This window comes from Rhinoderma darwinii, chromosome 11, assembly GCF_050947455.1.
Source record: "Rhinoderma darwinii isolate aRhiDar2 chromosome 11, aRhiDar2.hap1, whole genome shotgun sequence".
NCBI classification, from domain to species: domain Eukaryota; kingdom Metazoa; phylum Chordata; class Amphibia; order Anura; family Rhinodermatidae; genus Rhinoderma; species Rhinoderma darwinii.
In genome coordinates, this window is record NC_134697.1 from 70,358,051 (window position 1) to 70,371,737 (window position 13,687).

The window sequence follows — 13,687 nt, forward strand, 5'->3', positions numbered from 1 at the left end:
GTTGGACAGCTTTTATATTGCAGACGGCTCCAAAAGTTTGGATTAATCTGTACAATGTTTATGGCCTTATGTGGCTGAAAAGTGCTGCTGTGGTGAAGTTACTTTTATTTGCATCATAGGCAGAATAATTCAAATCAAATGATGCCATGGACAGCATCTACTTAGCCCAGTCTATATCTGCACTGGTCGTAATCTACCAATCTAATGAACAATTTTAACTTGTCACATGTACAAAGAGGGGTGGATTGGGAACTTAAAGTGGCCCTGGAAGAAAATCGAAAAGTGGCCTCATCTCCTGCTGTAGGCTATTCCACAGATTCACAGTTCTCACAGTAAAGAAGGCTTGTCGCTTCTGGAGATTGAACCTTTTTTTCTCCAGACGGAAGGAGTGCCCCCTTATCTTTTGAGTGGGTTTTACATGGAACAGGATTTCACCATATTTCTTGTCTGGGCCTTTCATATATTTATATAAGTTAACCATGTCCCCCCTTAGTCATCTCTTTTCAAGGCTTAATAGGTTTAATTATTTTATTCTTTCCTCATAGATTCTCCATGCCCCTTATTAGTTTAGTTGCTCTTCTTTGTATTTTTCTCCCAACTCCAGGGAATCCTTTCTATCAACTGCATCCCAGAACTGAACTGCATATTCTAGATGAGGCTGCACTAATGCTTTGTAGAGTGGTAATATTATATCCCTGTCCTGTGAGTCCATGCCTCTTTTAATACACGACAATATCTTGCTGGCCTTAGAAGCCGCTGATTGACACTGCATGCTGTTATTTAGTCTATGATCTACAATTACACCCAGATCCTTCACACCAAGTGACTCCCCCAGTGTATCTTCCCCTAGGACATATGATGCATGCAGGTTGTTTGTACCCAGATGCATAACTTTACTTTTATCTACAGTAAACCTCATTTGCCAAGTGGATGCCCAAACACTCAGTGTGTCCAAATTGGCTTGTAATTTATGAACATCTTCCATAGACTGAACTATACTGCATAGTTTGGTGTCATCTGCAAAAATAGAGATAGTGCTATTAATCCCATCCTCTATATCATTAATAAATAAGTTGAATAATAGTAATCTCAGTACTGAACCCTGGGGTACTCCACTTATAACCGGGGACCATACAGAGTAGGAATCATTGACCACAACTCTCTGGATATGGTCCTTGAGCCAATTTTGAATTCAATTACAAACTATACTTTCTAAACCTATAGACCTTAATGTACCCATTAGGCGTCTATGAAGGGCAGTGTCAAATGCCTTTGCAAAGTCCAAAAGCACTATATCAACAATGGCCCCTCTGTCTAGTCTTCTACTTACCTCTTCATAAAAACAAATCAGGTTGGTTTGACAACTTCTGTCCTCAGTAAAACCGTGCTGGCTGTCACTTATAATATTATTTTTTGTCACATACTCCAGTATATATTCCCTCAATAGCCCTTCAAACATTTTTCTCACAATGGATGTTAAGCTTACTGGTCTATAATTACCCGGGGAAGACCTAGAGCCCTTTTTGAAAATAGGCATCAGATTTGCCCTGCGCCAGTCCCTTTGCACTTTACTACTCATTGGAGAATCTCTGAATATTATGAAGAGGGGAACAGAAATATCTGAACTAAGTTCTTTAAGATGTCTGCTCTCGGTTCCCACACCAACTAAGCTCAGTACATATATGCAGCACCAGAACCAAGCTCAGTACATAAATACAGCACCAGAACAATCTCAGTACATATATACAGAAACAGAACAATGCTCAGTACATACCGTATTTTTTTGGACTATAAGATGCACCTAGATTTTAGACAACAGAAAATAGGAAAAAAAAACATATTTTACTACTTTTACAAAGAAAAAACTATTTGTTAAAAAATTTGTCCTGTTCCACCACATTCTGAGAGCCATAACTTTTATACTTTTTTATCGATTAAGCGGTGTAGAGCTGTAGTTTTATTGGCACCATTGTTTGGTACATACAATTTTTTTATCCCTTTTTATTTAATTTTTTTAGCGCTAAGGTGACCAAAAAAACAAAGATTCTGGAGTTTTAAATAATTTTTTTATACGCCGTTCACCGTGTGAGAAAATAATTGTAATAGTTTGGACTTTTACGGACGCAATTATAATTTTAATTTTTACATTGTGCTTGGGGAAAAATGGGAAAGGTTTTTTTAAAAAAATATATTTTTTTACACTCCTTGAAAATGTATCTAACTTTTTTTTTTTTACACATTTTATTAGTTCACCTAGAACCAGCGATCGTTATATCGCTGGTATAATACACTGCAATACATGGATGAGTTACCAAAACAGCGTAACTCCCATCGTAGTAAATGGCAGTTACAGAAGCAGCGTAGCATGTGAGCTACGCTGTTTCCGTAACTGCTACTCAGTAACATTCACTTCTATAAGCTATGGAAACAGCATAGCTCAGCAAGCACTCAGCTGTTTCCGTAACTCCCGACCACCTAACCAGGAAGTGGCCGGGAGACAGCGGAACCGAGTAAGATAGAACGGGGTTTAGGGGCCCCGTTCTAGAGATAAGTGCGGGTCCCAGAGGTGGGCCCCGCATCTGTCTGATATTTATGACTGTGGATATGTCATAAATTTCCTTCATGGGAAAACCCCTATAAATGGCGCGTTCGCTATTGACCACAGCATTTAACTATTTAAACCACCAGAAACAGCATGATCGCTGTTCCTGACCGTTAAAACAGCATGTCAGCTGTAAAACACATCTGCAGTGTATGGAAACATACATCCAAACATCCAACCTGCTCCATGAAGTGCCGGCACATCATGGGTCGGGAAGGGGTTAAGCAAGGAAGCGGTCAGGGGTCCTTCGACTGCGGACTATAAGACGCAGGTACTTTTTAGCAAGATTTATTCTTGCTAAAAACTGTGTCTTGTAGAACGTAAAATATGGTAAATACAGCACCAAAACCAAGCTCATTCCATAAATGCAGCATCAGAACCAAGCTCTGTACATAAATATAGCAAATGTCGGACTGGAGTACCTTGGGCCCACCAGAGGAAATAATTCTTGGTGCAGACCCATCAGCTATATATAAATAATGCAACCACTATTAATTGTGTAGTAAAATATGTGTAGTAAACCAAAGACCAATATTACAACCACATAGTGGCCATATAGTGGTAGACACCAGTCCTACACAAGCGCTCTGCAGACTATGTAACTTAAAGGAATTTTCCCATCTTAGACATTTATGGCATATCCACAGGAAGTGCCAAAAAAGTCTGATAGATGCGGGTCACAGCTCTGGGACCCACACCTATATCTAGAAGTGGCCGCTGAATCCAGGCAGAGACCAGTGGAGAGAGGGTCGCGCGCAACTCTCTCCATTCGGTTGGTATCAGGGATGACAGGCGATAGCACACATGGGGAATTCCAGCATGCGAGCCAAGCCACGGCTCAGGTATGATACAGGCTCGGGAGCAAGGGATAGCACGGGATACAGGAAATAGGAGGCAGGACACAGGAACAATGGGATCAGGAAAACACTAAGGGACCATTTGCAAGACAGATATGGGAAAACTTCAACAATGCTCAGGCAGGGAGTGGAAGGGCATACTGGGGTTAATAAGGGAACTTTTAACATGTACGCACGCTGGCCCTTTAAGGCCGGGGCAGAGCGCACACGCGCACCTTGACATGAAGACCAGGGCTGGCCGCGAGTGCTGGCGTCTCCTAAGAGGAAGACTCTGGCAGGAAGTCAATGGACGGTGGTCGCCAGGTAAGGAACAGCGGTGGTCCGTGACCGCGGCCGTGACATATGTACAGCACCAGAATCAAGCTCAGTATGTAAATACAGCACCAGAATCAAGCTCATTACATAAATACTGTACCAGAACAAAGCTCAGTACATAAATACAGCACCAGAATCAAGCTCAGTACATAAATACTGTAGATAGTGACCCATAGACTGTGCCCCATGTAGATAATACCACATACACTGTGCCCCCTGTAAATGCCACATACACTGTGCCCCCTGTAGATAGTGCCACATACACTGTGTCCCCTGTAGATGTAGATAGTACCACACACAGTTACTTAAAAAATAAAAAAATTATAAACTCACCTGTCCCCGTTCCTGCACCATCCACCAGCAACACAGGCCTGGTCTCTTCTGGCTAGTGGCGATGCAGAGGACATGATGACATCATCATGCTGCCTGCATCATTCACAGACTGCTGATTGGCGGGGCAGGGAACCTATGCTTCCCTTGCTCCAGCCAACGCTAGACTGCTCAATTGTACCCGCGTTATAAGGAAGTCTGAGTTCCGGAAGGACTGGATCGACATTCCTCTTCTCCCCTTTTCTGCGAACAGGCTGACATCTTAACAACTGGATTGGGAGAATCGGGAAGAATCGGCCGCATCCTACCCTTGCTCCCTAACGTCATGGTCCGACATGCCCATCCTTTCCCCCAGTGCAGCCAATCACCAAGCCGTCCCTGTGTACAAACAGCATTTATTAGTGGTTTCCTTTCTATGGGCTCAAAATGTAAGAATAATAATCTTTGTAGAGCCATAGCTTGGCTTTCCTTCACCTGGAGCAAAGATTCAGTTGTAACCAGTCCTGTAGGACTATTTGTCACTTAGCTCTGCCAGCTTCTCATTGGCACCCATTCCACTCCAAGGCACCTAGGGCACATAATCCACCATCAACCGCTGATGGTCCTGACTCTTTACAAAGTCAACGATGTCCATGCTGTTAAAACTGAGTGGTGGGAAACTGCAGGCAGTGGTGCAAAGGAACAGACAGGTACTAATGGGTGAGTTGGAGATGCATTACTGCATAATTTGTCAGATTTCACATTCAAAAGTGTGAAAACAATTTGACAGGAGAGGACAACTCAAGGAGTTAAATATACTGTACTGGTACTGACTTAATATGATTGGCATCTATGTAAAATATCATGAATGAACCTGATTGATTACCATGGTCAGTGCCATTATTCATTTGCATTTTTTTTTCTTTACATTTTGACTCAAAAGGTAGACATTAATACTAAAAATTTTACTTATTTAAAATTCATGTACTAAAAAAATTGTTAACTCTGGAAATTGTGCATATGGCTATTAATTTTCAATCTATTTCTTTAGAGGTTATTTGGGTCCTGGTGGAATTGGCGACTATGGTCTGTACCCAAACTGCACAGGAGGAGCTGCAGGATACATCGACAAGTGGCTCTTTGGAGCAAATCATATCTACAATTATCCAACATGCAAGGTTATTTTAAAATGTTATATTGAGATGTGGTGTGTTCGGTGTAGTCTTATATTTAAGAAATATGGCACAAATAGGTTAAAAATTTTGTCTTGATTAATTTTTCAATATATCTTTATAGGGGTTTAATCTCTTTTTTTCTGATACAGAACTTCAAATTACCATAATATTGTAGACAGAGTTAAAATAATAATAAAGAAACAATATTCATTTTAACCCCTTCAGGACTGAGCCTGTTTTGGCCTTGAGGACGAAGCCGATTTTTTAAAATCTGACACATGTCAATTTATGTGGTAATAACTTTGGAATGCTTTTACCTATCCAAGCGATTCTGAGATTGTTTTCTCGTGACACATTGTACTTTATGTTAGTGGAAAAATTTGGTCGATAAATTCAGTATTTATTTGTGAAAAACACCAAAATTTGGAGAATATTTGCAAAAATTAGCATTTTTCTAAATGTAAATGTAAAACATTGTAAAACAAGTGTAATTTTAATTGTAAAGCTTGTTAATCAAATAGTAATACCACACAAAATAGTTACTAGTTAACATTTCCCATATGTCTACTTTATGTTTGCATCATTTTTTGAACATTCTTTTATTTTTCTAGGACGTTACAAGGCTTAGAACTTCAGCAGCAATTTCTCACATTTTCGATAAAATTTCAAAAGGCTATTTTTTAAGCACCAGTTCAGGTCTGAAGTGGCTTTGAGGGCCTTATATATTAGATAGACCCCATAAATCACTGAATTTTAAAAACTGCACACCACAAAGTGTTTAGAAAGTTTTACCACAGAAACGCAACTCAATATTTATTGCCCACATTCGGCAGTTGTTAGTACTACCCCACATGTCATCCTAGTGTGCTAATGGACTGAAGCACAGGCCTCAGAAGCAAAGAAGCACCTAGTGGATTTTGGGGCCTCCTTTTTTAGAATATATTTTAGGCACCATGTCAGGTTTGAAGAGGTCTTGTGGTGCCAAAACAGTGGCTCCACAAGTCTTTTGCTATATTTATTGTAGTTAGTCTGTGAAAATGAAAATATCCTTTATTTCTGGAAAAACCTTAAAATGTGTTAATTTTTACAAGGAATAAAGAATTAAAAGCACCCCAACATTTGTAATGCAATTTCTTCAGATTACGGCAATACTCCATATGTCTTAATAAACTGCTGTTTGGACCCAAGGCAGGGCTCAGAATGGAAGAAGAGCCACATGGATTTTGGAGCGCAGATTTTGCTGGAATGGTTTTTGGGGGCCATGTTGCGTTTGCAACGCCCTTGAGGGACCAAAACAGTGGAAACCCCCCAAAAGTGACCCCATTTTGGAAACAACACCGCTCAAGGAATTTTTCTAGGGGTATAGTTAGCATTTTGACCCCCCGGGTTTTTTTTGAGGAATTTAGTGGAATTAGGCATTAAAATGAAAATCTACTTTTTTTCTGAAAAAAATAGAAATGTTTAATTTTTACAAGGAATAAAAGAGGAAAAGAAACTCAACATTTGTAAAGCAATTTCTGCCAATTACGGCAATATGCCATATGCGGTAATAAACTGCTGTTTGGACCCACGGCAGGGTTTAGAAGGGAAGGAGCGCTATTTGACTTTTGGAGGTCAAATTTAACTGGAATGGTTTTCAGGTGTCATTTCATATTTGCAAGGCCACTGAGTGACAGAAACAGTGGAAACACCCCAAAAGTTACCCCATTTGGTAAATTAAACCTCTTAAGGAATCTATCTAGGGGTATAGTGAGAATTTAGACCCCACAGGTCTTTTGCAGAATGTATTAGAATTGGGCCGTGAAAATTAATATCAACATTTCTTCCACTAAAATGTTGAAATTTATCATTTTCACAAGGGATAAAGGAGGAAAAAGCCGCCCAACATTTGTAAAGCAATTTCTCCCGAGTACGGCAATAACCCACATGTGGTCATAAATGTTTTTTCATTAGAAACTAATAAATCCTTTCGGGACTGATCCATTTTTTGCTTTTTCATTTTCGTTTTTCCCTCCCCGCTTTCCAAGAGCCATAACTTTTTTTATTTTTCCATCGATAGAGTGGTGTGTGGGCTTATTTTTTGTGGGAGGAATTGTTGTTTCTATTGATACCATTTAAAGCACCAGGAAACTGAAAAGAAAAGTCTTTGCAGGCTGAAATTCGAAAAAACGATGATTCCTCCGTTGTTTTTTAGGTTTCGTTTTTCACCGTGCGGTAAAAATGACAACTTTTTGCGACCCAGTATTTATATAGTTTTTTTTTATATTTTACTACTTGTACAAAGTAAAAACGATTTGTTAAATAAAAAAAATTTTGTTTCACCACATTCCGAGAGCCATAACTTTTTCTATTTTTTGGTCGATTGAGCGGTGTGAGGGCTTATGTTTTGCGGGACGAGCTGCAGTTTTTATTGGTACCATTTTTTAGTACATAAAACTTTTTGATCCCTTTTTATAAAAAAAATTTTGAAAGCTAAGGTGACCCAAAAAACAGCAATTTTGGCGTTTTAAATTCTTTATTTTTTACGTCTTTCACCATGCGAGTTAAATAATTGTATATTTTAATAGTTAGGACATTTACGGATGCAGCGATACCAATTTTGTTTATTTATTTTATTTTTTACCTTACTTTAGAGGAAAAATAAGAAAAGTTTTTTTTTTTACTTTAAATATTTATTTAATTTTTTTCACTAATAACTTTATTTTCTTCTTCTTTTCTTTTACACATTTTATTAGTCCCCCTAGGGGACTTGAACCAGCAATCATTTTCTTTTCAGCAATGTAATTTTTACAGGCTTCTGTAATAGTGCGATCGCTGTTCCTATCCGATAGTCCCGGGTGTCAGCTGTAATACACAGTTAACACCCGCAGCGTATGGTGTGGGCTCAGCGCGTGACCCTGCTTCATACATCACACCCTGCAACACGACATGCTATTAACCCCTTAACGCACCATGACGTAACTGTACGTCAAGGTGAGCAGTAAGTTCGCGCACCTTGACGTACAGTTACGTCAGTGCTTTGACAGTTAACCGCCGCGCGGCGCTACACCGCAGCGGCGGTTAACTGTGCAGGGTGTCAGCCCTGCTCTCCCCGTTGCTGATCAGCAGCCTGTCGCCGATCAGCGGCCTGTCGCCGCTGATATCGGCAGTTAACCCCTTAAATTCGGCGCTCGATTTTGAACGCCACAATTAAGGTCTTTAGCGCCGATCTGCAGCCCCCATGTGAAATCACGGGGGCTGGCGATGGTACCCATGGCAACCGGACGCCAGACAATGGCTTCCAGGTTGCCATGTACAGAAGCCTATGAGGACCACCCCGAGGGTGGTCGTCGTAGGCTTCCTGTCAGTGTGACTGTCACGTCACAATGACAGTTGGAATGCATTACACTACGTGTGTAGTGTAATGTATTCCAGCAGCGATCAGAGCTGCAAGTCTAAGTGTCCTCTAGTGGGACAAGTGAAAAAAGTAAAAAAAAGGATAAAAATGTTTTAAAAAAAGTATAAAAATAAACGTTATAAGTGACATAAACAAGAACTGCTTTTTTTCCTATAATAAGTCTTTTATTATAGGAAAAAAAATGAATACGTAAAAAAAAAGTACACATATTTGGTATCACCACGTTCGTAACGACCCCAACTATAAAACTATAATATTATTTTTCCCGCATGGTAAACACCGCAAAAAAAATAAACGAAAAACAATGCCAGAATCACTATTTTGTGGTCACCACCCCTCCCAAAATATACAATAAAAAGTGATCAAAAAGTCGCATGTACGCCAAAATAGTACCGATAAAAACTACAACCCGTCCCGCAAAAAACAAGCCCTTACACAGCTTTTTTGACTGAAAAATAAAAAAGTTATGGCTCTCAGAATATGGTGACACAGAAAATAATTTATTTTCTAAATAAGTTATTTTATTGCGCAAACGCTGCAAAACATAAAAAAACGTATATACATATGGTATCGCCGTAATCGTACCGACCCGCAGAATAAAGTATAATAGTCATTTATAGCCCAGGGTAAACGCCGTCAAAAATAAATAAAAATCATTGTCAGAATTGATGGTTTTTGGTCACCTGGCTTGCCGAAAAATTGAATAAAAAGTGATCAACAAAATCTCATGTACCCCAAAATGGTACCAATAAAAACTACAGCTCGTTCCGCAAAAAATATGCCCTCACACCACTCTATTGACAGAAAAATAAAAAAGTAGTGGCTCTCGGAAAGCGGGGAGGAAAAACGAAAAAGCAAAACATGAATCAGTTCATAAAGGGTTAATTACTTTCGAATGAAAAAACTTTTATGACCACATGTGGGGTATAGCCGTACTTGGAAGAAATTGCTTTACAAATGTTGGGGTGCATTTTCTCCTTTATCCTTTGTGAAATTGAAAAAAATCAACATTTTAGTGGAAATAATGTTGATATTAATTTTCACGCCCTAATTCTAATAAATTCTGCAAAAGACGTGTGGGGCCTAAATGCTCACTATACCACTAGATAGATTCCTTAAGTGGTGTAGTTTCCCAAATGGGGTTTCTTTTGGGGGGCTTCCACTGTTTCGGTCTCTCAGGGGCTTTGCAAATTCGACATGACACCCAAAAACTATTACAGCTAAATTTGAGCTCCAAAAGCCAAATAGCGCTCCTTCCCTTCTAAGCCCCGGTGTGGGTCCAAACAGCAGTTTATTACCACATATGGGGTATTTACGTAATCGGGAGAAATTGCTTTACAAATGTTGGGGTGCTTTTTCTCCTTTACTCCTTGTAAAAATTAAAAATGGCTACCTTTTTTCAGAAAAAAAGTAGATTTTTACCTTTACAGACTAATTTCAATGAATTCAGCAAAACAACTGTGGGGTCAAAATGCTAACTTTACCCCTAGAAAAATGCCCTGAGGGTTGTAGCTTCCAAAATGGGGTCACTATTGGGGGGTTTCCATGGTTTTCATCCCTCCAGTGCATTGCAAACGCGACACGGCACTGAAAACTATTCCAGCAAAATCAGAAATCCAAAATCCAAATGGTGCTCCTTCTCTTCTGAGGCCTGCTGTGGGTCCAAACAGCAGTTTATTACCACATATGGGGTATTGCTATAATCGGAAGAAATTGCTTTACATATGTTGGGGTGTTTTTTCTACTTTATTCCTTGTAAAAATTTAAAATTTCTACGTTTTTTCACAAAAAAAGTAGATTTTCACCTTCACATACTAATTCAAATAAATTTAGCAAAAAAACTGTGGGTTCAAAATGCTAACTATACCCATAGATAAATTCATTGAGGGGTATAGTTTCCAAAATGGGGTCACTTTTGGGGGGTTTCCACTGTTTTGGCAGCACAAGACCTCCTCAAACCTGACATGGTACCTAAAATATATTCTAAAAAAAGGAGGCCCAAAATCCACTAGGTGCACCTTTGCTTCTGAAGCCTGTGTTTCAGTCCATTATCACACTAGGGCCACATGTGGGATATTTCTAAAAACTGCAGAATCTGGGCAATAAATATTGAGTTGCATTTCTTGGGTAAAACCTTCTGCGGTACATAAAAAATGTATTAGAAATGAATTTTTGAAGAAAAAAATGAAATTTGTAAATTTCACCTCTACTTTGCTTTAATTTCTGTGAAACGTCTAAAGGGCTAAAACACTTTGTGAATGCTGTTTTGAATACTTTGATGGGTGCAGTTTTCAAAATGGGGTGACTTCTGGGGACTTTCTAATATATAAGGCCCTCAAAGCCATTTCAGAACTGAACTGGTCCCTGAAAAAATAGCCTTTTGAAATTTTCTTAAAAATATGAGAAATTGCTGCTAAAGTTCTAAGCCTCGTAACGTCCTAGAAAAATAAAAGAATGTTCAAAAAACGACGCAAACATAAAGTAGACATATGGGAAATATAAACTAGTAAGTATTTTGTGTGGTATTACTATCTGTTTTACAAGTAAATACATAAAAATTTAGAAAAATGCTAATTTTTGCTAATTTTCTCTAAATCTTGGCGTTTCTTACAAATAAATATTGAATTTAACGACAAAATTTTTTCAGTATCATAAAGTACAACATGTCACGAGAAAACAATCCCAGAATCGCTTGGATAGGTAAAAGCATTCTGGAGTTATTACCACATAAAGTGACACATGTCAGATTTGCAAAAATGGGGCTGGTCCTGAAGGCCATAACAGGCTTAGACACTAAGGGGTTAAATTGTGGTGCGTGAAAGGGTTAATGTGCAGCAGCGGATGGTGCAAACTGAAAATTAAAATTTTCCACTGACATGCCATTTTAGTGCACAATATGTTATGCCCAGTTTGTGCCACTGAAGACAAATACCACATAAAATTGGGTTCTCCTGGGTATGGCGATGCCATATCTATGGACATATACTGCTGTTTGGGCACGCTGTAGTGCTCAGAAGGGAAGGAGCGCCATTTGGCTTTTGGAGTGCAGAGTTTGCTTGGTAGTTGTTCGGTTTGGGGTTTTACTGGTATTTCAGTTTATGATGTAGGGGCATATGTAATCTGTGAGGAGTACATCAGGCTATATGTTATCTGTGCAGCGTACATCAGGGTATAATAAGAGGGTATAGTAATGCAGTAAATTAATAATAATCCACAGATGTGTGGCCAGTGTCGCACTGATAAATGGCGCCCGATCTTATCCGCTTCTGGAACACTCTGCACATTTTGCGTCGCTATATTCTGAGAGCCTGAACTTTTTTATTTTTTCTCCACCGGAGCTGTGTGAGGGCTTATTTGTTCCAGGACAATCTGTAGTTGTCATTGCTACCATTTTCGGGTACATGTGATTTTTTGATCACTTTTTATTCCATTTTTTGGCAAGCAAGGTGATCAAAAACCTATTTTTTTTTACACGTTTGCACAATAAAATCACTTTTAAAAAAAATATATATATATATTTTTTTTTGTGTCACCATATTCTGAGAGCCATAACTTTGTTATTTTTCAGTCAAAAATGCTGTATAACGGCTTGTTTTTTGCGGGACAGGTTGTAGTTTTTATTGGTACTATTTTGGGGTACATGCGGTTTTTCATCACTTTTTACTCTATATTTTGGTACGGGTTGTGACCAAAAAATAGTGATTCTGGGATTGTTTTTAACTTTTTAGTTTTGCGGTGTTCACCGTGCGGGAAAAATAATATTATAGGTTTATAGTTTAGGTCGTTATGAACGCGGTGCTACCAAATATGTGTAGTTTTTAACGGTTTATTTTTTTTGCCCTACTAGGGGTTTTGAAGACCTGCAGCTCTGATCGCTACTATAATATCTTACACTACCTACCTAGTGTAATGTATTCTAACTGTCAGTTTGACACTCACAGTGACATAATAGGAAGTCTAGGAGGACCACCTGGAGGTCCTTCCGTACTTGGCAGACCCGGGGGCCATTGTCTGGCTTTTGGTTGCCATGCCAAGCATCGGCAGCCCCCGAAATTGCATTGCCGGGGCTGCCGATGTGCTACAACCGTCCTAAATGCAGCGATAGCAATCTGTTGCCACATCTAAGGAGTTTATTGCTGAAATCAGCGGCGATGGGCCACTGATCAGCAACAGGGAGAGCAGGGCAGACACCCTGCACAGTTAACTGCCGCTGCGGTGTAGCGCCGCACGGCGGTTAACTGTTAAACTCCAGACGTAGCTGCATATTAAAGTGCGCTAACTGCTCATCTTGACCTGCAGTTACGCCAAGGTGCGGGAAGGGAATAAGTTAGGCTGTGTTCACATCTACTTGTAGGCAAACAAAGGCCTAGTACGCGATTATGACTCTCCGGCCTCGTTACCGGTGGTCGTGGAACTGGACGAAGCCCCCCTCATTTCTTTCCCAGAAGATAGTGTCATCCCAAGTGCCAATACAGCGGGGGAAGCTATAAGATCCCCGCCTTCGGGAACTTCTTCATACTCGGCTGCATCAGTGTTAGAGCAAGGCCAGGAGGGGCAGAATTTCAAAGGTAGTACTGGATTCTTCCCCGGACAGAGCCATAAAAAATAGCCATAGTCCGCCAGACAGAGCATCAGGATTTAGAGGGGGGGGGAAGCTTTCTGATTGCAGATGTTTTGTTCAGGTATTCCAGCTGCTCGCACACAGCACTTGGAGTAAAGCGCAGCTGGGGGTGACCAAACTGAAGCCCTCACCGACTCCCTCCAGATGATGATGTATCTGACAGAGGTCACAGGGATGCTGGGATGGGAATCTGAGCCCACAGACAGCAAAGTCTGGGCCACAATGAAAGCATTAACTAGATTTTGAGCAGGAGCTACTCCAGCGAATAACTGTCAATATATGGACAGTTACGTCACCTGAGCTTCCCGGCATATACTTTTAATGGAGGCCTGTGATGGATGCCATACAATGGCATATGTCACCCATAGCATCTGTTAGACGTATATGTTTTTTTACTGGTACCGTTGTATT

General features: G+C 39.9%; 1 protein-coding gene across 1 annotated transcript in view; it reads left to right on the forward strand.

The window, feature by feature from the left end:
* The window catches only part of LOC142663931 (heparan-alpha-glucosaminide N-acetyltransferase-like), a 422,230-nt gene that overhangs the window by 189,907 nt on the left and 218,636 nt on the right, over positions 1–13,687 (forward strand). The window contains exon 13 of the mRNA XM_075842774.1: positions 5,135–5,261. Within this exon, the coding sequence (XP_075698889.1) occupies positions 5,135–5,261 (127 nt within the window). The remainder of the gene's footprint in view (positions 1–5,134; positions 5,262–13,687) is intronic.